Source organism: Tupaia chinensis, unplaced genomic scaffold, assembly GCF_000334495.1.
Source record: "Tupaia chinensis unplaced genomic scaffold, TupChi_1.0 Scaffold000086_1, whole genome shotgun sequence".
Lineage (NCBI taxonomy): Eukaryota > Metazoa > Chordata > Mammalia > Scandentia > Tupaiidae > Tupaia > Tupaia belangeri.
Window position 1 is genome coordinate 864317 of NW_006159548.1, and position 26408 is coordinate 890724.

Consider the following 26408-nt stretch of genomic DNA (forward strand, 5'->3'; position numbering starts at 1 on the left):
AGCAAGTCTATAGAACTACTAATGTGAATAGTTAAACTTAACATTCTTGGGCTGGCCTGTGGTGTGAATGCCCAAGATTCCAGCAGGATGGGGAAATAGAAAAGAGCATGCAGTGTGACCATACTCTACTGTTTCTTTTTTTTTTTTCTCTCTCTCTCTCTCCCTCTCTCTTTTTCCTTCTCTCTCTCTGTGTGTCTCTCTCTGGCCAATACACATGCTCTCTGGATATTATTTAAAAGTACATTCTTGTGGGGCCAGCAAGTAATGTGGTGGTTAAGGTGCTAGATTCCCACATGGCCGACCTTGGTTCAAATTCCAGACCTGGCAGCTTGAGAATCAAGCAGGTCATGTGTCCATTTGTGGCCAAAATCCTGAGGGAAGAATGGATGAGAAGGGATTACAGTATGGCCATCCCCCCCGGGGGGTGATTTCTCTCTATCTCTGATGAGCACATAAACCCTATGGCAAAAAGCTTAAAAAAAAAAAAAAACCTCATGTATCTATAATTGTACATAATATAGACGTGTACCATATAATACTGTCAGAAAATTATACCTGAAAATGACATGTGCAAATATGTGTACATATAATGTATTTTAGTACTAATTTACTGTAAAATAATAATAGCCAACACTTATAGTATGTTTTTGTAAGGGTCTAGAGATCGGTCTAACTGATGGAGACACAGAAAAGACAAGGACAATGCAACTGCAAAAGAGGCTTTTATTTTTCCAGCTAGCTGGGGTCCAAGTTTCAGCCCGTCGCAGCAGGCCTTCACCAGGACCCCGTACCTAAGATAAAGGGATCTTTTATAGTTCAGGATGTTTTCTAGACTGCAACACACAAAGGAAGAGGGGGTATGAGAAACGAGGGTCCAGCTTTCACCCCCTGCTCAGGTCTAGATAAGGGCTCTCAACTAAGGGTTTGGATGACCTTGCCTCAGAGGTGCTGGGCCCTCCCGTTTTCCACTTATCTGAGAGTTCCCAGACTCCTAGTTTCCGTCCTTGAGGCCCTAACAAAGTGGGCTCCGTCTCTGAAGACTCAACAGGGTAGCGATTAAGCTAACTTGCCCCAGCATTGCCTAACATGGCGGTGATTATGCTAATTCGGCCTAACAGTTTTCTCTGTGATGAGTCACTTTCTAAGTGCTTTATATATACAGATCCACAATTTTAAAGTAAAAAAAAAGCTCTAGAAACCAAAAGTATTTCTCATAAATTTGTTTGAACTCATTTGATAATAAAATCTGACCTGAATTTATTTTATCTATTTATAGTCCTTATAGATCTTATCTAATCTGAATATTCATTTATTTCCCACAGAAATGTAAATGTGCTTGATTATAGAGTGCTACCCTAGATCCTGCTAGTTCTGCATGTTGAATGAACATCTGGCTTTATTGAATTACAGATGATTTATTTTATGCATTCAAAGTAGCATCCTTTGCTTTATTTTTGTTTGGGGGAAGGAGAATTGGGGACAGGGAGAGTTGGAAAAGTGTTTAGATTTTCTTGTTATTGTTATTTTAAGAAAAGTCAGTAATTGCATCATGATACCTAACACGAATCTTAAAAAAAAAAAAAAAAAAAAAAAATCCATGTGCTTTTCAGCCTCACTGAACTAATAAAAATAAATACTGAATGGCATTAACGTGTACCCACAGAATACAAAGAGGCTAATTTGATTTTCAGCAGAAAAAAAAAAACTCTTACTTTTTTGAGATAAGCATCTTTGTTTTCTTTTATTTGAAACTTTGAAATTACTAATCTTAGCTTTGAAACATAATTAACAATCATAGTTGCTATCTCTGCTTAGTTGGTTCCCCCCCACCCCTTTCACTGTTAATCTCTGTGTTAAAGCAGAAAGAGTCCTAGGAACCTCCCTTTCAATTATCCCTTTGGAAGTCTTGTTTTTAATAGCATTTTTCTTTCTTGGCTTGCATGACATTTTATCTTTCTTTTCCTTTCTTTTTGCTGTTTGCAAAGACTCTTGGGAGGATTTGACAGATTTGGTGGAGCAAATGCGCGATGATACAGAAGGTGCGTGCCACACCAACGTCTTTCAGATTTTTTTTTCTTGCTTTTTAAAATTTTCCAACCACCTTTGAACTGTTTTCCATACGAGGGAGTGTCCACTTTAGATTTTATTTCCCATTGGGAATTCTCGATGCTGTGATTCCAAGTATAATAGTGTTAATGTATGTTTATGCTGTTCCCTTAGGAGATTTGTCAGATAAGGTATTTAGCAGGAACATTGTTTCAAGATTACATCAAGTTTTTCCATTTGTTTGCTGGAAAAGTAAATTTTTTCAGTCATGTAAATATATATATATATAAAATGTACTTATATATATATATATTTCTGTGGGTATCAACAAACTAATACATGTAAATACATATATATTTTATATAATGTATTTATATATTATATATTGTATATATTTATATATAATGTGCATGCATGTATATTTTTATATTTACACATATATTTACATATATGTATACATATGTGTGTATATAAATATAATATATATTATATATATGTGTGTATGTATATATATATATATATTTCCACAAGTTTCACAGCAGTCAAAAAAAAAAAACCCATCCAAGGAATCTAAAGTGTTTGCTCAAAAAGGTTGATCTGATTCGCAGATTTCCATTACAGTTTGAATACTTTCAGCTTTGTCATGTAATAGCATTCCTTTCTGGTGGAATTATTAATATTTTTAAGTAGTTCATATGTGCTAATGCACAAAGGTTCCCCAAACCAGTCATTGTTTCTTCTGCAGTAATGGCACCTAACTTTAGGGAGCTCAGGTAATTTATATAGTTTACACTAAAAAATAGAAAAATCAAGGTTTAGCTTTACATTAATGTATCGTTTTACAATACATCCTGCCACCTTGCCCAGCCAACTAAAGGTGTCTCTGAGCTTTGACCCCCCAAACCCCCCAGCACACACATATCCACCATCCTCCCCCGAGCAGCCTGCCTCCTCTCCTGCTCTGTTCCTGTGATGTCTCTTGCATAGTATATACTCCCCTCTCCTTTGTCCTGTGCCACCCAAGCCGTTCAGTCTAGATGGGAGCTCCATAAAACCTTTTTGACAGCTGGAACCCTGTTTGTTTCTCCTTTCATTTAATGGCATTAGAATTTGCAGCTAAAGGCTTTTCACGTGTTCTCTAATTCTTGTAAACTCCTTGGGAGCAGGGATTGTCTTACACTTTTCGATATCCATTTCAGACCTAGGGTGGTAGTGTCTCCAGTAGATTTTTGTCACATTAAACAGAACAATGTAGTTATCTCCTTCAGCATATTCCTTCAAGGGAGTGATTATGATCTTGGGCTTCATCTCTTATGGTGAAACAATTTTTTATTTTATTTATTTTTTAAATTTGCTAGAGGCCTCATGCGCCTTCCAGAGAGAGAAATTCAAAGTGAAGAACTCCCCTCCCTCGCAGAATGGTCATGCCATAATTCCTTCTCCATTTCTCCTCTTGAGATTTTGGACATGCACGCACATGTGCCCAGCATGTTTTTTCAGGCCACAGAGCCTGGGAACTTCATTCATGCAGTCAGCTATGTGGGATCCAGCTGCTTTAATTACCATACCTCAGGCTGGCCTCACAGCTGGCTTTTTAATAGATGAAGTATTAACACTAGACCTCCTGAAAAATTATTTTTAAAAATAATAACACTTTAGTAGGTTGCAGATTAATTTTCAAGATAGTCTTGGCTGGGGCCGCACAGTGGCACAGGGATGAAACATGGTGCTCTGAGGGTGACCAGCATGGGGAGTTTCTAGGTTTGCATTTGAGTATGCCGGCTACTCGCATACCGCATGCTGGCAATCCAGCTGGTGTAGCATTGGGTGGCTCACAGAGTCCAGACTCTTTCGGGGGGTCCTGTCTTTCTGTTTCTCTTGCTCATAGAAGAAATAAAAGAGATTGTTATGACTAATCTGGGTCCTTTGGATTTCCTTACCTAATAGTTTAGGATAAGCTTGTCAATTTCTGCAAAAAGGCATCTGGGGATTTGCTAGAGAGTGCTCTAAATCTGTGTATCAATTTGAGGAGTATACCATCATAATACTACTATGTCTTCTAGTCTATGAACACTGGTTATTTGTTGATTATTTATTTATTTATTTATTTATTTATTTTTGCCAGAGAGCACATGGTTTGGTCAAAAAAGAGAGGGAGATAAGGAGACAAGGGAGATAGAGAAAGCACCATTTCACCCAGGGAGCATAGTCATACCAAAATACTGTCTCCTACATTTCTCCAGTCTGTGGTGATGACTTGGGGTATGCATGCACATGCCAAACCACCTGGGCCAGGATTCAAACCAGGGTTGGCTGCGTAACATCTGGCTTCCTTAACCACTTGGCCATGGGGTGGCCCTATTTTCATCTTTGAACATTTCTCTCAATAGTGTTCTGTAGTTTTCAGTAAACAAGTCTTGACCTGCTTTTGTTGAATTTATTTGTAACTTTTCCTTTTGATGCTGTTGTAAACAGAATTGCTTTCTTAATTTTATTTATGAATTATTCATTTGCTTCTAAATAGAAATACAGTTCATTTTTGTGTATTGGTCTTATACCCAGTAACCTTGCTGAACTCATTTACTCACCTTTTTCTTTTTAATGTATGTGTATTCTTTAGGATTTTTTTTATATACAAGATGATGTCATTTGCAGATGGAGGTTTACCTTCTCCTTTCCAATCTAGTTGCCTTTGCTGCTTTTTCTCACCTAATTGCACTAGTTAGACCCTCCTATGCAATGTTGATTAAAAGTGTGGGGCCAACAGACAGCATAGAGGTTAAAGGTGACTGGATCTCACGTGGCTTACTGTGCAGTTCAAATCCCAAACAGACAGCTCAAAAAACACCCCAGGCACATTTGTGTGTGTGCCCGAAATCCCAAGAGGGAAATGGAGGGGGGATTGCAGCATGGCTATTCCCCCTGGAGGATGATTTCCCACTTTTCCTCTCTCTCTTTGTCTCTGTCTGTCTCAGTGACCACGAACACCCTATAGCATAAATAAATAGAACTGAGAGTGGGTATCTTTCTCATCTTTTGAGAACCTTTAGTTTTTTACCATTCATTATTATGTGAACTGTGTGTTTTTCACAGATGCCCTTTATCAGGTTGAAGAAGTTTCCTTCTGTACCTAGTTTGTCAGATGCTTTGTCTGCTTTGGCTGAGATGATCATGTGGTGTCTGTCCTTTATTCTATTCTATTATTTTGGTGTATTGCAGTGATTTTGTTTTTTTGTTTGTTTTGTTTTGTTTTGCTTTGTTTTGACCAATCTTATTTTTTGTTTGTTTTGTTTTGTTTTGTTTTGACCAATCTTAGATTCTCAGATAAATGCCACTTAATTATGTTTTATTATTTTTTTTATTGCCATAGGGCATGAGTGCTCATAAGAGAGAGACAGAGAAAGAGGGCAAAAGAAAAAACACCTCCAAGGAACATGAACATGCTTGCACACACACCCGACCTGTTCTTCCAGCCAGCGACAACTCAAACCTTGTGGTCAACCCTGTGGGCTTTGGCTGCCTGGACCACAGACCAGCCCATAATTCAGTTAATATGTTGCTAGTGTTAGTTTGCATCTGTATTCATAAGGAATATTAACTGGTAGTTTTCTTATGTCTTTGATTTTTTTGTTCTCAAGGAAATCCTTTTCTCTAAAGTCAATACTAATATCTCCTCTTTCATTCCTGGTCAGTCTAACTACTTGTCAGAAAACCAGTTTTGAGTTTTTGTTAATTCAATCAGTGTTTTTTTTCCTTAGTTTTTCTTTAATTTATTTCTGCATTAATCTTTATTATTCTCTTCCTCCTGGAGCTTTCCACTGATAGATGTATTTTTTTTTAAGTGGTTTTGTGTTAGGGTGCTTGCACTCACCAGAGAGAGAGAGAGACAGAGTGATTGGGAGGGAAAGTGAGAAATCACCCCCCTGGGGTGGTTGGCCATGCTACAATCCCTTCTCCATTCTCCTCCCAGGATCTTGGGCATGCACCCACACACGCCAGGCATGATTTTTAAGTCACCGGGTCCAGTTCTCGATCCATGGTCCGCCATATGGGAGTTCAGTTATGTAACCACTGCACCACCTGCTGGCTCCAATAGATATATTTTGTTAGTTGCCCTTGATGAAGTCTGCTGTGAAATTATAGAATTATTCCTAGAGCTAGGAGGGTCCTCTAGGTCAGTGCTTCTGAAATTTTAATCCATATGCAGGTTGCCTGGGGGAATTTTGTCAAAGTGTTCAACCTGATTCACTAGTAATAGTGGGACCTCAGGTTTTCCATTTCCAATAACTTTTCACTGTCATGCCTCTGTGGCACAGCTGGCAGCATACTGACCTGTGGAGCTGGAAGCCACATGTTGACCGTGGTTCAACTCCCCACTCTGGTTAGCTAGAATACATGCCTAGCCAGGTGTCCAGGATCCTGGCAGGCTGGAGAACAAGAGGAAGGGGATCACAGCATAACTAAGCCCCATGGAAAGTATTTCTCTCTCTCATGCATGTACTGTATCAGACTTTTCTTTTTTTTTAATTTTTAGGATTTCCAGGTTATACCAATGCTGATGTTCCAGGACCACATGTAGAATAGCAACTCTAGTTCATTTGGCATTCAAGTTACTTGTGGGGTTTTCCAAACTGGGCATGTTATTTCTCCCCATTCCAGGGATATTAATGTGCTCCCCTCCCTTGAGAATCAGTGTCGTGGTGGCATACTATCTATGACAGTGTCTGTGATAACTATGTGGTTTGATATGAGTGTGTGTTATCTCCAAGGAATTACTAAGTCCAAACCCCTCATTTTACTGATAAGGAAATGGAGGCCTCAAAGAGGTGAGGCCTCTTTGGAGTCATATAATAAGTGAATTAGCAAAAACAGATGACTAATATAACAAACGAAGAGTAGTGGGTAGATAGAATCTTACCAATAGTAAGGCTTAATTTCAGCAAAGCTCATTTTTGATTATACTATTACCAGGAAGAGGTAGCAGTGAGGGTAAATATGTGATTCTATTTTCTTGCCCACTTCTTTAACAGATTTCATTGCAGAGAAAGTGTTAAGTAAATTTCCTCTTTATTACAATCAGGTAGAAGTACATATGCTATCCAAAATGGCATTAGGAAACAAGGTAAATATGGATATAGATCATTTAAGAGTCCTAACACTTTACTGATTATTTTTAGTAAATGAGGATTGAGTAAAAGCTCCTGAGTTTCTCATAAAAAATATCAGCAGACTGGTTAAACATATTTTATTACAAGGTCCTTTTAGTAATTCTTCTAGTAATTTCTATCATAATCAAGGACAACTCACTTTATCTTTGAATTATATATTTTTTTCTTTATTCATAATAGAGCACATGCATACACACATGAGACACACACACACACACACACACGGACAAGTGCACTCCACAGAATCTGTTCAGGCATCAGTCCCCTTCCTCCAGTCACCCAGCCTGTTGGATCCTAGTCACTCCTAAACATGCCCAGCCTGTTTCAGACTGACCAGGGCATGAATACAAAGTTACCATGTGGGGTCTGGCTTCTCTTGTTACTACTCTGCCATGGTATAAGTACCACTTACACTCCTAAAACTATTACAGCAAAAGTTAAAAATAAATTAATTTAGGGATTATTGATCTTCAGCCATTTTTCAACATAGAGTGAGATTTCCTTTCTATATCTTTTGGTTATTTTTTTAAAAATACTTATTTTTTAATCTTACAGTAAAGGTCTTTGGTATCATTGAAAAGTTTCTGTATGGCAACTATGTTGTTTCTTACAGAAGATAAAAGGCTTTCATCTGTGAAATAATCAGAAAAATCTGAAGAGGAGTTATTATTGTGATATGTAGAGATACATATATTTTTAGTGTATATAGCTATATATTTTTAGGTTTTTCCTTTTTTTATTTTTGTTTTTGCTGTAGGGTGCATGTACTTGCTAGAGAGAGAAAGAAAGAGAGGGAAAGTGAGAAATCACACCCACCACCCCTCAGGGAGATGGATATGCTGCAATCTCTTCTGCTCCATTCTCCTCTCAGGATTTTGGGCACATCACACACATGCACGCACACACACCCAGAGTATTTTACAAGTCTCCAAGTCCAGGACTCAAACCACACACACAACCATGTGGGATCCAGCTTCTGTATCTACCATGTCACCTGGTTGGCCCTGTTGTGCTGTATATAAATCGCTGTGGGACCAGTAGGTGGTGTGGTGGTTAAGGCACTGAACTCCCACCCTGCTGCCTGTGGTTCAAGTTCTGGACTTGGTAGCTAGCTTTTTCGTTTTCTCTCTTTTTCTCTCTGAGCACAAATGCCCTATAGCAAACTTTAAAATAATAATAAATTAAATTAAATAAGCAATTCTTTTTAAAATAATAAATTACTGCCGTTTTACCAAGGATTGGCTGTAACAAAACACACTTCATACTAGCCATACTAATGTTAAATATACCTTACTGGGACCAGCAGTTAGTGTAATGGCTATGTCGCTGGACTCCCGTATAGTCAACCGCAGTTCAAGTACTGGACCTGGTGGCTTAAACTCACGCTGGGCACATGTGTGTGAGTGCCCAAGATCCTGAGAGGAGAATGGAAGAGAAGGGATTGCGGTGTGGCCATCCTTCCCAGGTGGCGGGGGGGGGGGGGATTTCTTGCTTTCTGTCTCTCTGTCTCTCTCTGTCTTTCTGGCGAGCACACATGCCCTGTAGCAAAAACCCCTCAAAAAAAAATCTTTTCCTTCAGTTACTCATAAAACAGTTCAAGATCTTGCTGTATGAGCATTAGTCATTCACCATAAAAATATAAAATGGGGTCTTGGTCAGATGATTGGTTTTCAGAAGAGTGTGACTCACCATCTCTTTTAGCTACGTGACTTTGGGCTCCCTTTTGTCATCACTATGAAGTAAATGAGCCACATGACTCTGTAAAAGTGATTAAAGTGTCCTCCCATGAAAGCAGTCTTGAAGAAATATACTAATCTCATCCTCTTGATACAACTTTGACTTACAACCCAATCAGCATAGTATATTAGTGTAATTTTTGTCACTCGTGCGTGATTTCTTCAGCCCACTGCTCCTGCTGTATTCTTCACCAAGGTAATGTGTGCCGTCATCCATCAAATCACCAAAAATAGAAATGAGGAAGTCACTCTCAGTTCTCTTAGATCTCCCTCTTCCCTCACGTCCAGGTGGTCAAGGCCTGAAATCTTGTGTTGTACCCCAGGATGTCTCTGAAGGCTGACGCCCCTCTTCTCCACACAGCACCACCTGCACTAGTTCCATCCCTCATTTCTCTCCTCAGCTGGCGGTAGGCTTTTGCTTGCTCTCAGCTTTGAGTGCGTGCACACTTGAGATCCATCCTCCACAAGGATGCCGGAAAGGCTTCTCTCAGATTTACATCTGTGGCATCACCCCTCTTGGTAAAACCTTCACCTACTTTAAGGTAAAATCCATCCTTCTTAGACATTAGAGTCCTGCACGATCTGTCCTTTGCCTGCCTTCAGTCTCATCTCTCCACACTTCTGAATGTGCATCATAAGCTCCTGGCATCTTGCAGTTTTATTTTTCTAAGTATGCCATGTTCTTCCATACAAATGTGCGTTTATCCAGACTGTTCCTTTCATCATTTTCCCTTCAGAGTCCTACTCCTATCCCTTCCTTACCAATTAATTTATTTTTATCCTTTAAGATTGAATTAAAAAGTCTCATCCAACGAGAACTTATAGGCACATATTTGCCCTTTAAATCTGAAAGGAAAAAGTAGAGCCCAAGTCAGATGCCTTTCCTCTATGCATGTTCCCACAGGACCCTGCGTGTACCTTTGTTTAACGTTCTTACTGCAGTGTATTTGCAGTGCTTCTCGGGCCTCGCCACCGAAGTTCACCCAATGACAGAGGAAACTAGATTAGACTGACAGCCTGCCTGAAATCCTAAATTAATGTCACATCTACTATATTAGCCTGTAAAATATAGAAAATTCACATTTGATTCCATAGAATAGGCATGTTTAGTTTAATATTAAACATTTTAAATTGGGCTAGCAGGTAGCATGGTGGATAAGGTGCTGGATCCCATGTGGCTGGCTCCACAGTCTGAGTCCTAGATCTGGCCACTTGAAAAACACACTGGGCACGTGTGTGTAGCACGCCCAGAATCCTGGAAAGAGAATGGAGAAGAAGGGATTGCAGCATGGCCATCCCTCCGGTGGGGAAGGTGGTTTTTCACTTTCTTCTCTGTGTCTCCATCTCTCTCCAGCGAATGTGTGTGCTCTGTGGCAAAAATCATAAAAACAAGCAAGCAAGCAAACAAACATTTTGAATTATTTTCCTGTGATAAAATCGATCTTTTGCAAAGGGTCATGTTCATCCTAAAATTTCACGTATTGTCTGTACTCTGCCGTGTGCTGTTCTCTAAAAGTCTGTATTACCGAAGTTTGATAAATAGTGAACACTTTGATGGCACGTACTAGCTCCTTTAATTATGTAGTCCTGGGATCAGAGTATCTAATGCACAGTATATGTTAAATACATGTTGAAAAAATGAATGAATGCAAGTTTAGAGGTTTAGTATTAGAATACTAGTGTTAAATATTAGCATTGTAAAATTTTAATTATCTCATAGGAAATATGACTACAACATTGTTTATGTTATATGGGTTTTTTAAAATCACTTCCTGGTCTACAAATGTAACAAAATCTTTTATTTTACTTTTTATAGTTAAAAGTGTAACATACAGAGGGAAGATCACATAAAGTAAATATTTAGCACACCGAATTTCCACACACTCAGTACTCAAACAACCAAACACTTACATCAATAAATAAGCTTTTACTTTTTCTTGTTCCATAGAAGTTCTTTCATATTCTCATCTCTAGTCATTGCAGGGTTGTTTTTATTTTTACTTTTTGGATAGAGAGAGAGAAAGGGGAAGGCTTTCCCAACAATAGGGAGTGGTCAGGCCTTCATCCTTTCTTCCCCATCTCTCCCTCCTGTTGGAATTTTGGGCATAGACGTATGCCTACCATGTTTTTTAAGCCACCTCCTCTAGGATTTGAACCACATGGTCAGCCTTGTGGGACCCCGCTGCCTTAATTAGTCACCGGGCCACAGAACTGGCCTTTGCTAGCCTTTTTAACAGCATAGGTTAGTTCCACAAAATCATTTTTCACTTGAATGTAATTAAGATAAGTGAAAAATTATTAAATAAAAAAATTTAATGACAAATCAAGTTAATGACTTAGTATTCATTCATAGTAATCAACATTACAAAATAGAAAGTTTATTTTTTAAGTACGTCCAGTGGTTTACTTTAGGACTTGATTATTTTTAGTCTTTTAATTTATACAAAGCAGAAAACGCAATTAAAATGATTTGTAATGGGGCCAGCAGGTGGCATGGAAGTTAAGGCAGCCAAATTCCACATGGCTGGCTGCATGGTTCAAGTCTTAGGTCCAGTGGCTTAAAAAACATGTGGTGCACATGTATGTAAAGGGAGAACAGAAGACAAGGGATTGTGGTGTGGCCATCTGAGGGATAATTTCTCACTTTCCCTCTCGCTGTCTTTCCAGGGAGCACACTCACTAATAACGAAAACTAAAAAAAGAAAGTCATAATGACCACACTCTTGTACCCTGTTCAACGCGAAGTTGTTAATAATAAGTATTAAGTAATAATCATTCTAACTTTTGTTAAAAAACCATGAGCAGTAAATTCTTTTGAGCTCTTATATCTGATAGTTAAGTTACCCTGATTTTTATTTGACTTTCATTTGTTTAGAGTAGTAATTCGCAACAGAGAGGGGGTCTGATTTTGTCTCCCAGGGAACATTTGAACATTTTTTTGGTTGTCATAACTGGAGGGTGCTACTGACATCTAGTGGGAAAGGCCTGGAATGATGTTAAACTTAATTAACAGGATCCTCTCCACCTTTCACAAAAAAAGTATTATCTAATTCAAAATGTCAGTAGTGCCAAGATCAAGAATAGTATTTTCTAAAGAATGGGTGTGCTGTTTATATTTAATTCAGGTTAGCTCAGACAGCTTATAGCACTTTACTAATGGAATCCAAGGTTCTAGGAATTTAATTCCAATAAGTACTTCTTAATTTCTCTGTAGTCCATGACACCCCAAGCAGATGTTTTGGACCTTCCTGCTACTGATTAGAAAGAGATAAGACCAGGGGGCTGGCAGGTGGCATAGTGGATAAAGGCGCTGGTTTCCCAAATGGCCAACCATGGTTCGAGTCCTGGACCTAGTGACTTGCATTCTCACTTTCCCTTTCTCTCTCTCATCAAATTTTTAAAAAATAATAATAACAGGGACCAGCAGTTAATGTAATGCCTATGTCGCTGGACTCCCATGTAGTCAACCGCGGTTCGAGTCCCAGATCCAGTGACTTAAACTCATACCGGGCGCGTGTGCGTGCGTGCCCAAGATCCCGAAAGGAGAATGGAGGAGAAGGGATTGCGGCATGGCCATCCCCCCTGAGGGGTGATTTCTCACTTTTTGTCTCTCTGTCTCTCTTTGTCTCTCTGGCAAGCGCACGTGCCCTATAGCAATAAAAAAACCTCTCCGAAATAAAAGAAAAAAATAATAGTAACAAATGGAATTAAATAAATAAATAAATCTAAAAAGAGAGAGAGAGATGAGACCATGTAGACAGCTTGGTATAAATCCTTCACCACTTCTGGAAAAACATCTCAAAGCATAATGGTTTTTTATTTATTTATTTATTCTTGGAGAGCTTTTGCTATAGGGCTCATGTGCTCACCAGAAAAAAAAAAGAGAGAGAGAGAGACAGAGAGACAGAAAGCAATAAATCACCCCACAGGGGGATGGCCACAAGGCTTGTGACATTGATCATCTATAGGCTTGAGGCTGAGTGAATGAGATTCTATGGGTAGGCAATCACCCAGCCTAACCATGGCCTCACGCCACCTACAGGGAGGCATTAAGTTGAGAGCCCCTACACGCCACAAATGTTCACACGCACACATGCCCACCATTTGCTTTTCTTCCAGTAGTTATTGAAGGTCAGAAACACTAGCTTGCACATCAATGTTCATAATAATGTTAAAAATTAATATCTGTTGGGTCAGCAGGTGTCATGGCGGTTAAAGCACTGGATTTCCATATAGCCAACCACAGTTCAAGTTCCAGACCTAGTACCTTGAAAATCATACCAGATACATATGTGTACCTGCCCAAAATCTAGAGAGGAGAATGGAGAACGGGTTGCGGTATGGCCATCCCCCACGGGAAGAGATTTTTCCACTTTCCCTCTCTCTGTTTCTCCCCAGTGAGTATATGTGTCCTGTACTCAAAACCTAAAAAAAAAAAAATCCAGTTTTTTAAAAAGTTAGTATCTGATAAAGTTGTTTTCTCAGGGAATGGTTTTTCATGTATTTCATTGTCCCCTGTGAGCTTACTCCATCCTTGCCATGTTGGCCTACCATGAACAAAAACCACATTTGAGGCATGGCCCAGAGCAGACGTTAGTGTTCAAGAAAGAATTATGGTTATATATACCAATTTTGACTTTCATATAAAATGTTTACCTAAAAATATTACCTCAGAGAACATTATAACAAACCAGGATTTTGGGAGTTCTAACTGTAAATCTCTAAGTCCTTAACTGTAGTGAAGAAGATTGGTTTAGAGTTTGGTCATTTGATTTCACTCCTTTAGTTGTGAAAGGAAATATAAATAAAAACATTACACTATTTTATTGTATTGTATTATAGAAGATAATTTTTTTCAGAGATATTTGTGCTATGGAGCACATGCACTCACCGGGGAGACAGAGAGAGACAGAGACAGAAAATGAGAAATCTCACACACACACACACACACACACACACCCGGTGAGGGGTAGGATGGCTACACTGCAATCCCTCCTCCTCCACTCTCCTCTCAAGCTCTTGGGGATGCATGCACATGTACCTAGTATGAGTTTCAAGCCACCAGGTCCAGTATTCAAACCGCAGTTGGTCATATGGGGGTCCAGCACCTTAACCACTATGCCACCTGCAGGCCCCAGAAGTAATATTTTTTAGTCTTAAGAAGAAGTGAAGTAGGGACCAGCAGTTGGAGTAATGGCTATGTTGCTGGACTGCCATGTAGCTGACCATGGTTCAAGTCCCGGATCCAGTTGTTTAAACTCACACTGGGCGCGTGTACGTGCGTGCCCAAGATCCCAAGAGGAAAACGGAGGAGAATGGATTGCTGTGTGGCCATCTCCCCAGGGGCTGATTTTTCGCTTTCTGTCTCTCTTTGTCTTTCTGGTAAGCGCACGTGCCCTATAGCAAAAACCTCTACCCACCCCCCACCCCCCCAAAAAAAGTGATGAAATATATTTCTTAATGCTCTAGGTTATTTTTAGTTTTTTTAAGCTTATTTATTTTGAGAAAGAGAAAAGTACCTTTAATAGGATCTTAGCATGCCACGATTTTCCTCCCTATCCCCACTCCCCACCTTCAGTCAGCCAGGATCACAGGCATGCCTTGTGTGTTCACGTCAACCTGGGATCCAGACTCTGGGCTTTCCACATGACTCCAGTATCACAAAGTGCTATCCTACCATCTGTGCCACCACAGCTGGGTATATGCAAAGAGAGCCAGGATCTGAGTAGCTAGAGGGCTGGGGAAAGAGGATCACTGCATGGCAAGACCGTGTTGAGGGTTCCCCTTTCTTTCTCCCCTTTATCTCTCTCTCTCTCTCTCCCTCCCTCCCTCTCTCTCTCTCTCTCTCTCTCCCCCCCTCCCTTCTCTCTCTTGTTTGCACATTCACATGCTATAATTTTCATTGCTTTTTTAATTTGGGGGAAATAAAAGACTATATTCAAGTCTTGAGATCTGAACAGATAAGTATTATTTACTGCTTCATCAAGGATATTCTTGAGAAATTGGCATTTTTTTTCCCCACAGCACGTATGTGTCAGAAAGGAATACAACTAATAGCATATTGTATGTCACTTCCTTGATTCTGGACAAGTCACCAGCAGTCTCACCCCCACTGCTTTTCCCCCATCAGTGGGAATGTCAATACAGAAAATTATACCGAATTTTTAAAATGTGCTCTTTCCACTAACCAGGCTTTGTTCTTTCTCTGTGTGGCTATAGATCCTAATTATCTCATGGCTAATGAACGCATGAACCTGATGAATATGGCCAAACTGAGTATCAAGGGCTTGATTGAATCAGCTCTGAACTTGGGGAGGACTCTCGACTCGGACTACGCACCTCTCCAGCAATTCTTCGTGGTGATGGAGCACTGTCTGAAACATGGTTTGAAAGGTAGGCCAGGACCTCAGAATGCAAATACGCATGCAGCTGTTTCCTGTATAGGAATAAGGTTATGATTGGCTTAATGACTTACAGCGCTTAAAAAAAATACACATCATTACACATTAAAGCTGGAAGGGCCATTGTAAGTAACCAGATATAATACAGCAGTTCTGTTTGACAGGTGGAAATAGGCCTATCTCAAGTAGATTCTGACTTGTCTTGCCCAAGGTCACATGTTGAGTTGGGGCCAAGTAGGTGCTCAGGTCTCCTGGCTCTGTGTCAGTGCTCTTCCCATTAAATGAAAGCTTTCCAGGACAGGATTAGTCTTGTTTGCCTTTGTTTCTTTCCATCTTGCCTTCCCAGTATTCCATAGCCTGTTTCTGGATGACATATTCTTGTCCATTGGTTTTCTTCACTAGTACACATAGTTTGAAGTACTATATTGTTGTTTATTAGATTTATAGTACTAAGCCACAAATTCTTCCTGAAAGAAGGACTGAGTCTTAGGGAGTAAAGGATTTTTTATTTGCACAAAATATTGGGTCATCAGGAAAATCATGGTGCATTCTGCATAGAAAAACATGGAAAAATACATCATGACTTTCTCAAGAACCCACTATTATCTGTTCTGAAACAAGAGTAATTTTTCAGCTGTTCAATAATCTGAGATTTGTTTTCTGAAAAGGACATAGATGGACGTGTTGTGTGTTGTGTGTGTGTATGTGTGTGTGTGTGTGTGTGTGTGTCGAGGATGTGTTTATGTGGTAAGAAGTATTAAAATATTTCTTTGTTTTTATTTCCTTAGCTAAAAAAACTTTTCTTGGACAAAATAAATCCTTCTGGGGTCCTCTAGAACTGGTAGAAAAGCTTGTTCCAGAAGCTGCAGAGATAACAGCAAGTGTCAAAGATCTTCCAGGACTTAAGTAAGTGCAATGTTGAAATCTGTTTCACAGGAATATCATTCTTATTAACTGTCTCCTTAAAGAGGAAGACTAGGGTCAACAAGTGACATGATGGTTAAGGTGCTGGATTCCCACATGGCCACCCTTGGTTCAACTTTTGGACCTGACAGTTTGAAAATCACACCAGGTGTGTGTACAAACATGCCCAAAATCCCAAGAGGAAAATGGAGGAGAAGGGATTGCAGCCTGACCATCCCCCTTAAAGGGGTGATTTCTCATTTTTCCTCTCTCTGCAACAAGCACACATGCCCTATAGCAATTAAAAAAAAAAATCTAAAAGAAAAAGAAAATCACGCCAGGGGGGTGTGCATGGGTGCCCAAAATCCCAGGAGGAGAATGGAGGAGAAGGAATTGTGATGTGGTCATTCCCACTGCAGGTGACTTCTCACTTTCCCTGTCTCTCTTTCTCTGTTTCTCCCCAGCAAGCCTATGTGCTTTACAGCAAAAACATTTAAAAAAAAAAAAAAAAAAGTGAAACTAAAGATAATGTTCATAATAATTTATTTTTAAACAATCCAAAGTGTATAATGTTGTCTGTATAGCACATTATAAGAGAACTGGTATGTAGACTATTAACAGTATGCCATGGGAGATAATTATTCATCTCTGGGCTTGTCGTCATATTGAAATATCAGACATTTACTTGTTTTTTAAAGCACTTTTGAGAATCACTTAGTGAGCTTCTAGAAACTCAATGTAGGGAGGCAACCTGCCAGGCTTGATTTAGGAAAAAGAATGTGATAGGGTTTGAGATCCGGGATTGGAACAGTTGGTAAGCGAACCTTGGGAACTGGCACCCATAAGTCTGCCTTACAACTTCAATGAGAGCAGTGGTCACCTTTCCAAATGAGATGGGTTTAATTTTAATTAGAGGCCTAAATTAATTTGCCTGTGTCGTTATTAGTGTTGGGGGTACTTCTATAATCCACACTAAATTTCTGAGGATTTACCAATACCAGTCTGATAAAATATTTTCAGTTGGGCCTTCTAGAGCTCTTATCTTCAAATTGTAGCCACATTTAGTAATTAATTTGTTTCAAGAGCACTTATGCTCAGTAGCACACACAGAATTCCTTACATAGGAATGTGGTATGAAAGGTCGTGAGAACCACCTAAGAGTGCATGTTACCCTGGAAAACCTTTAGCAAGAACAAGTGACTCTGTTCCTTTGTAGTCCTACCTCTATTACTGATATTCAGTTGTTTGGTTTTTGTGTCTTTGTAGGACTCCAGTAGGCAGAGGAAGAGCCTGGCTACGTTTGGCATTAATGCAAAAGAAACTTTCAGAATACATGAAAGCTTTGATCAATAAGAAGGAACTTCTCAGGTATGAATACCTTTTTTTTGAACTTTCTTCTTTCCTTGCTATGTTCTACATTATATAAAATTGAACTATATAAATTTCACATTTATGTAGGTTAGAAACAATTGATTCACGACAAGTTCATTAATAATTTCTCCCGCAACTCACACCCAAATGAATATTTTATATTATATGTGTTTTGTCTGTCAATGTGTTAGGTCAGGTCAAAACTTAACACTTGCCGAAAACAAGGAAAGCTTTTAACACTTTAGCATGTGCCCAGGTTCAAGAAGAAAGTAAGTTGACACGTAGCATTAAATTCAAATATAGCACAAATAAATTTCCAGATGGTTGTAGATATAAGTGGGAAAGATAAAACAACAAAATGTTTAGAAGAAAACATAAGGCAAGCAAAAATTTCTTAAACAGGATGCAAAAGTGCTATCTCTAAAGAAAAAAATAGATAAATTAATTCACATCAAAACAAAGAACTTCTGGGACCAGCAGATGGCATAGCAGTTATGTCGCTGGATTCCCACAAGGCCAATCGTGGTCTGAGTCCCACACCTGGAGTGTGTGCATACATGCCCAAGATCCCAGGAGGAGAAAGGATTGCAGCATGGCCATAACCCCGGGGTGATTTCTTACTTTCCCTCTCACCAAATCTGTCTCTCTCTGTCAAGTGCATGCTGCCTAAGACAAAAACCTCTAAAAAAATAAAAAACTTCTGTTCATCAAAAGATACTTGGGCTGGTTGGTAGAGAAGTAGTTAAACATTATAAGTAGAGAGCTAGATCCCATACAGCCATTAACAATTCCAGTCCCAGACCCAGCAGCTTGAAAAACTCACCAGGCATGTTTGCGTGCATGCCCAAAATCCCAAGAGGAGAATGGAGAAGGGACTGTGGCATGGCTACTCCCCAGGAAGTGATTTCTCGCTTTCTGTCTCTCTGTCTCTCCAGAAAGTGCATGTGCCCTATAGCAAAAAATATCTAAAAAAAAAAAAGAGTGAAAGGCAACTCAGAGAGAATAAAGGTGATAGTTCTTCAAAAAAAGATACATATTCCAAGTATGTGAATAACTTCAAGGGCTAGGTGGTGGTCCAGCAGCAAAATGCGATATCTGCAAGCTACACCTACATTGTAAGTTTTCTGATTTGCAACAGAGACCTCACTGAGTACACTGGCTACATGCATGACTGTGATCCAAGGCCAGGTGAGAGTAAATTTTAATTTAAACACCCTGTTGGGAGTGCTGACTCTGTCTCTCTCTCTCTCCCTTTCTGTGTCTCTCACTGATGAAAGAAAGAAATCTAAGAAGAAAAAGAAAGAACTCCATTCCAGTAAGATAAATATAGACAAATATAAAAATGGGTAAAATATTTGAACAGGTATTTCACAAAAGAAGAAATCAAAATGGCTAGTAAATGTATAAAAAGATACCCAAGGGAACCAGCAGTGGTGTAATGGCTATGTTGCTGGACTCCCATGTAGTCAACCGTGGTTCAAGTCCCATACCCCGTGGCTTAAACTCAACATTGGACACATGTGCGTGCGTGCCCAATATCCCAAGAGGAGAATAGAGGAGAAGGGATTGCAGCATGGCCATCCCCCCTGGGGGGTGATTTCTCGCTTTCTGTCTGTCTCTGTCTTTCTGGTGAGCGCATGTGCCCTATAGCAAGAAGAAAAAAAAAAAAAAAGATACCCAACTTCACTAGCTGTGATGTAAATACAAATAAAACAACAATGTGATGCTGCTCTATATCCACCAAAATGGCTAATATGAAGTGAAAAAAGACAGATGAGACCAAGGGTGGTGAGGATATGAACTAACTTTAATGTTCTGCAGATGGGAGAGTTATTGGCCCAGAAATTAGGAAGATTGGCACTATCTGTTGGAGCCCATGATAAGTATACCTTATAATCTAGGAATGCTACTTAGTATTTCCAGTAGAAATACAGTTATAGTCCACAAAAGTCAGGAATGTTCATACGTATTGTGATATTCATAATTGCTCCAAATGTTTATAACAGACCCCCAGTCAGCGGGTAACTAAGTTGTAGTATATTCATACAATGAAACACCATATAGGAACTACACACAGCCATGTGGATCGATCTCACATGTAAGTTGAGCAAGGAAAATGAATCACAGAACAATACATTATATACTGTTCCGTTTATATACAAAATGAACCTTTCCTGATCATCAGGAAAGAGGCTACTGTTAGCCAGGTTAGGGTAGGACAGTATCAGGGAGCAGGAGAGGGCAAAAGGTGGGTTATGAGGTTCTGGTAACATACTACTTCTTAATCTGGGTGCTAGTCACGTGAGTGTGTATTCTTTATGGAACTAATCTAGCTGTATTATAGGATTTGTTTACTTTTTTATATATACCTTATTTAAAATTTAAATACATTTTTAATTTACCAAAGGACATTAAATTTACCAAAGGAAATTCATCTATAACAGGTTACCTCTGAGAAATATTTTTTATTTTATTTTATTTAACTTTATTTATTTATTTAATTTGACAAGAGGGGGATAAAGTGAGGGGAGGGGAGAAAATAAGAAAGCAAGTTGCCAGGTCCAGGATTTGAACTATAGTCGACCGTGTGGGAGTCTGGCACCTTTAACCATCACACCACCTGCTGGCCCCTCTCTGAGAAATAATTTAAGAGGAAAAACAAGTGACAGTTTTTTTATATGACTGGATTTTAAAAAAACTAGATTTTACAAGAAATTGTGCTGTAGATCGTAATGAAGCATTGTTTTGATATTGCTGGCAGTACATATGCCATCACTGTTTTCTTGCCTAAGAAAATTAGATCAGAGCCAACTAGGTGCCATAGTGCTTAAGCTGGCTGAACTCCTACATCGCTAACTGGGGTTCAAGTCCCAGATCTGGAGGCTTGCTTTCTCACTCTCCTTGTCTCCCTCTCTCTGATCAAATTTAAAAAACAATAATAATTATAATATAACAAATAAAATTAAATAAATAAGTCTTTTAAAAAATGTTGAATTCTTATTTTTAAAAAATTAAATCAGGGAACCAGCAGTTAGCGTAATGGCTATGTCGCTGGACTCCCACGTAGCCGACCGCGGTTCGCGTCTCGGACCCGGTGGCTTAAATCTCACGCCGGGCGCGTGTGCGTGCGTGCCCAAGATCCCGAGAGGAGAAGGGATTGCGGCGTGACCATCCCCCCTGGGGGGTGATTTCTCGCTTTCTGTCTCTATGTCTCTCTCTGTCTGTCTGGCGAGCGCACGCGCCCTATAGCGAAAACCTCTCAAAAAAAAAAAAAATTAAATCAGAGCCAGCTAGGTGGTGTGGGGATCAAAGTGACTGGATCCCACATGGCTATTTGCACAATTGAGTCCTGGACCTGATGGCCTGAAAAACATGCTGAGCACATGTATATGTGTGCCCAAAGTCCCAAAGGGAGAATGAAAGAGAAAAGATTGTGGTGTGGTCATCCCCACTAGGGGGATGACTTCTCACTTTCGCGCTCTCTATGCCTCCCTCTCTCTCTCTCTCTAGGTACACACGCTCTATAGCAAATTTTAAAAAATTAAATCTGGAGAAAGAGAAACAAGAGCCATTGAAGAGAACTTGTTTATTTTCACAAAGGGAGAGTTCAACTTCCCAGGGATCAAACCCTTGAGGTGGTATAGGGTCAACTGTTGAAGCTATAGATGGCTGTAGAAGAATGCCTTTGATCAAAATAACAGTTCAAAGTGAGGTCTGAAGAATGAATTCATTGTCCAGCAGGGCTGGATCCAGAGTAAATGGATCCAGTCTTGTGAACTGGGCAGGTAAGTTCTTTTTTTTAAAGAGAGATTTTTGCCATAGGGCACATGCAGTTTCTGGAGAGACAGAAAGAGACAAACAGATGGAAAGCAAGAAATCAACCCCCAGGGGGGATGGCCATGCCACAGTTTCTTCTCTGTTCTCCTCTCGAGATTTTGGCAATGTGCGCACATGCGCCTGATGTTGAATTTTACACAGGAGTCCAACGACGTAACCATGCCATCTGCTGGTCCCAACAGAACAGTTCTTTTCACACAGCTTCACTTACTGTGACATAGCAGTTTCACTCCTTGGTATGTCTAACATGAATATATATGTGCTGTACTGTTCTAGCAAGCACTAGAGCTTCCATACACAGAAAACAACCAAGATGTCAACAATAGTAAATAGAACAGAGCCAGAGAGTGACATAGTAGTAACACAACTGGACTCACATGTGAAGGTCCCTGGTTCATGTCCAGGGCCTGCTTCTATAAACTAGGCATGCATACACATACGTATAAGCCAAGCCAGCTGAGAATGGATCCCAGCATGAGGACCCTGTTATGGGTGCCTGTCTCTCTACCTCAGTCTCTGTCATCTCTCCATTTCTCTCTTTCTCTCTCTCATGGAAGAAATAGATAAATTTTAATAAATAAATGAATAAATAGAACGGATATACTGTGGTATATTCCTACTTTGTAATACTGTCCAGCAGTGAAAACACGTGAACTATACCTACATACAACAATATGAATCTCACAATTAAAGCATTGCAAAAAAAAAAAAAGTAGCCAGATACAAAAAGTATGTGTAGGGCCAGCAGGTAGTGTAGTGGTTAAAGCACTAGATTCATATGGCTAATCACAGTTGAGGTCCAGACCAGGCAGCTTGAAAATCACACTGGGCACATGAACATGCATGCCCCAAATCCCAAGAGAACGGAGGAGAAGGGATCGTGGCCATCCCCCAGGGGAATGATTTCTTGCTTTCCCTCTCAGTCTCTCTCTCTCGCTCTCTCTCTGTCTCCAAAGACTATACTCTCTCCAGAGCAAAAACCTAAAAAAAAAAAAAAATGGATATGATATGTAATAAACAAATTGAGGCTATAAACATAAAGCACCTTTAAGCTATTATGCATGTGGCCTATTAGGAAACTTTTGCTAATTAATGAAAAAGCAGATATATATAACTCAATAGTTCACAAATTTTTTTAGACAGAGATTTTTGCCCATAGGGCACGTGCGCTTGCTGGGGAGACATAGAGACAAAAAGCAAGAAATCACTCCACAATCCATTCTCCATTCTTCTCTTGGGATTTTGGGCACAAATGCACACTCACATGATGTGAATTTTGAGCTGCCAGGGCCGGGACTCAAACCACAGTCGACTATGTGCAAGTCCAGTAATGTAACCATTATGCCATCTGCTGTTCCCAGCAGTTCACGTTTTTAAAATGTTTATTCAGTGCATTAAATAGAATGGAAACACAAAAAGCAAATCAGAAAAAGGGTACTTTTTAAAAACTCATCCAAAGAAAAATACTTTTTTTTTTTTTTTAAGACTTTTGCCATAGAGCACATGCACTTGTCAAAGACAGAGAGAGGACCAACCAGTTAGCGTAATGGCTATGTTGCTGGACTCCCATGTACTCAACCGCAGTTCGCGTCCCGGACCCGGAGGCTTAAAACTCATGCCGGGCACATGTGTGTGTGTGCCCAAGATCCCGCGAGGAGAATGGAGGAGAAGGGATTGCAGCGTGGTCATCCCCCCTGGGGGGTGATTTCTCACTTTCTATCTCTCTGTCTCCCTCTGTCTGTCTGGTGAGCACACGCGCCCTATTGCAAAAACCTCTCTAAAAAAAAAAAAAAAAAAGACAGGGAAAGAAAGAAAGTGAGAAATCACTTCTAAAATGGGAAGGGCAAGCTGCAATCCCTTCTCCACTCTCCTCCTGGGATTTTGGGCACACACGCACACATGCCTGGCATGATTTTCAAGCCACCAGGTCCAGGACTCAAAGCCACGGTTGACCATGTGAGAGTCCAGCCCCGTAACCATCATGTCACTTGCTGGCCTCACCAAAGAAAACTTTGTAAGATGCCTAAAAGATTGAAGAATCATTCAATTTTACATAGCAAACACAAATATGCCAGAAAAATCTGAATTCTCACTCCAACCACAGTATCATTCTGATCACATTTCTTTCAGCCAGACTGTTATCAAAGAGTCGATTTATGTATCAATTATTTTTTAAATAATTATTTTATTCATCATTATTATTTTTTAATTTGACCAGAGAGATACAGAGAAAGAGGGAAAGTGAGTCCAGCATCCCAACCACCATGCCATTGCTGGCCCATGTACCTATTATTTAAGTAATTTGGGAGCCAGCAGGTGGTGTGGTAGTTGCGGCACTGGATTCCCACATAGCCAGCCGACAGCAGTTTGAGTCCCGGACCTGGTGGCTTACTTTCTCACTTTCTCTCTGGAGCCTTACTTTCTCTATTGCTATGTCTCTTTCTTTCTTTCTGGTGAGTGCACATACCCTATAGTAAAATTAAAAAGTAATAATGATAGGGACTAGCAAGTGGTGTAATGGTTACATCACTGGACCCCCATGTAGTCGACTGCAGTTCGAGTCCCAGATCCAGTAGCTTAAAACTCACACTGGCATGTGTGTGTGCATGCCCAAAATCCCAAGAGGAGACTGGAGTAGGGATTGCAGTATATCCATCCCCCCTGGAGGGGTGATTTCTTGCTTTCTATCTGTGTCTCTCCAGCAAGCACATGCATCCTATAGCAAAAATCTTTCTTGGGACCAGCAGATGGCATAATGGTACATTGCTGGACTCCCATGTAGTCGACCACAGTTTGAGTTCTGGACCCGGTGGCTTAAACTCACACTGGGCACGTGTGCGTGTGCACCCAAGGTCCCAAGAGGAGAATGGAAGAGAAGGGATTGTGGCATGGCCATCCCCCTGGGGAGTGATTTCCCTCTTTCTTTCTGTCTGTCTGTCTTTCTGGCAAGTGCACATGCCATACAGCAAAAACCTTTCCAAAAATAAATAAATAAATAACTCTTTCTCAAAAAAATAAAGATAATAAATAAAATTTTTATTATTTATTTATAAAAGCTTTTGTTTTCTGCTATTATCATAAATGACTATATTTGATCATGACACAAGTATTTTCTCTTTTTCTCATGGTTACATTATTGCATTTTTGAGCTTTATTATGATAGAGAATTCTGTAATTTCTCTTACAGTGAATTCTATGAACCCAATGCCCTCATGATGGAAGAAGAAGGGGCCATAATTGCTGGTCTCTTAGTGGGTTTGAATGTTATTGATGCCAACTTCTGTATGAAAGGAGAAGATCTAGACTCTCAGGTATGGTCAATGTACTCAGTGACCAAGTGTATCACTCTGAATTGTATTTGGATTGATTAGACTGTACCAACCAAATGTGGAAAATTCTGTGAGTTATAAATAGAATTTCATTTTCTTTTCTTTCTTTCTTTCTTTTTTTTTTTTTTTTTTGCCAGAGAGTGTATGCATTTGCCAGAAAAAGAGAGAGAGAAGAGGAAATAACCCCCAGGGGAGTGGTCATACTTCTCTTCTCCATTTCTCCCTCCTTTTAGGGTTTAGGTGCACACACACATGAACCTGGCATGATTCTCAAGTTCCCAGGTCCAGAACTCGAACCATTGCAATTGGCTATGTGGTTCTAGCTGACCACAGGACTGACCCGATTTCATTTCATTTTAATAGATTTTTGGGACTAGCAGGTAGCTTGGAGGTTGAGGCAGCTTATGTTCAAATTCTGGCTTCATTTTCTAGCTGAAAATACATACTTTTTTCTTTTTAATTTGGATACTACACTAATACTATACTATACTAATAGTGTACATATTTTAATTTTTATGCCAGAGGGCATGTACATGAACATGTGTGTGTGTGTGTGTGTGTGTGTGTGTATGTGTGTGAGAGAGAGAGAGAGAGAGAGAGAAGGAAAACTTCCCCCAACTGGGCCTGGTCATACTGCAATTATTTTTCCTCCAGTTCTCCATCCCATCAGGATCCCGGACATGCATGTGCACGCCCAGCATGTAAGCCACTGTGGGTGGCCATGTGGGATCAGGCTTCCTCTGCTATGCAGCTAACTGCTGCTGTACTACTGTTCCTTGCTCAATATTATATTCAGCAGCTATATATATTATATAGTTACTTAGTTTCTTGGAATTCCAATTCCTTAATATAATATGGAGTTTAAAAAGAGTATCTAGGAACCAACAAGTGGTGTAATGGTTACATCGCTGGATTCCCACATAATTGACTATGGTTCAAGTCCCGAACCTGGCAACTTAAAACTCACTCCAGGCATGTGTGAGTGTGTGCCCAAAATCCCGAGAGGAGAACGGAGAAGGAATTGTGGTGTATTCATCTCCCCAGGGGGTGATTACTCATTTTCTGTCTCTCTGGCAAGCGTACACACCCTATAGCAAAAATCTCTCTCTAAAAAAAACAAATGAAAAAAAGAGCATTTAGTTGAGTTATTGTGAGGAATAAGGGTGATAGTACATCAAATGCACTTAGAATGGGGCCTAGCACATATTAATAAGTAGAGCTGCTGCCTTCACTATGACTGTTTCTTACCTCTGTTGTTTTACCCTGGGAAAGTAGAAAAGAAAGCATAGTATTTGATCTGGGCTTTTAAATAGAAATAGGCTGAATAATAAAATGTAGAAAAATTAAAACAAGCATCATGAAATTTTGGGAATACTAGATACTAAAATGTTAGCAGTGATCACCTGGGGTGGTTGGGATTGTTTGTGTCTTATACTGCTTCCTTTAGTTTATCTGTATTTTCTGAAACTTGTAAAGAGGTACATTATTTTTCTAATTATAATTTTGAAAAAGTTATTCCTTGAAACAAATATGAATTCAGTAGCAGAATACCTGAAATGAGAAAAAGAAAAACTTTAAACCGTTGTATGTTTTGTGCTGACTGCCTTCATCATAATC

General features: G+C 39.7%; 1 protein-coding gene across 10 annotated transcripts in view; it reads left to right on the top strand.

Annotated features, from left to right (window-relative positions):
• Positions 1-26408, top strand: part of RUFY3 (RUN and FYVE domain containing 3) — an 84478-nt gene that overhangs the window by 25852 nt on the left and 32218 nt on the right. For 8 of the 10 annotated variants that reach the window (XR_003548474.1, XM_027769727.1, XM_014585729.2 and 5 more), the window contains exons 2-6: positions 1986-2039; positions 15170-15343; positions 16140-16257; positions 17521-17622; positions 24650-24773. Coding sequence is in view for 9 of the 10 variants with exons in the window: in XM_027769727.1 (XP_027625528.1) it covers positions 1986-2039; positions 15170-15343; positions 16140-16257; positions 17521-17622; positions 24650-24773 (572 nt within the window). In the remaining variant the exon portion in view is untranslated. The remainder of the gene's footprint in view (positions 1-1985; positions 2040-15169; positions 15344-16139; positions 16258-17520; positions 17623-24649; positions 24774-26408) is intronic. The other 2 variants (XM_006142899.3, XM_006142896.3) reach the window with 1 other exon arrangement.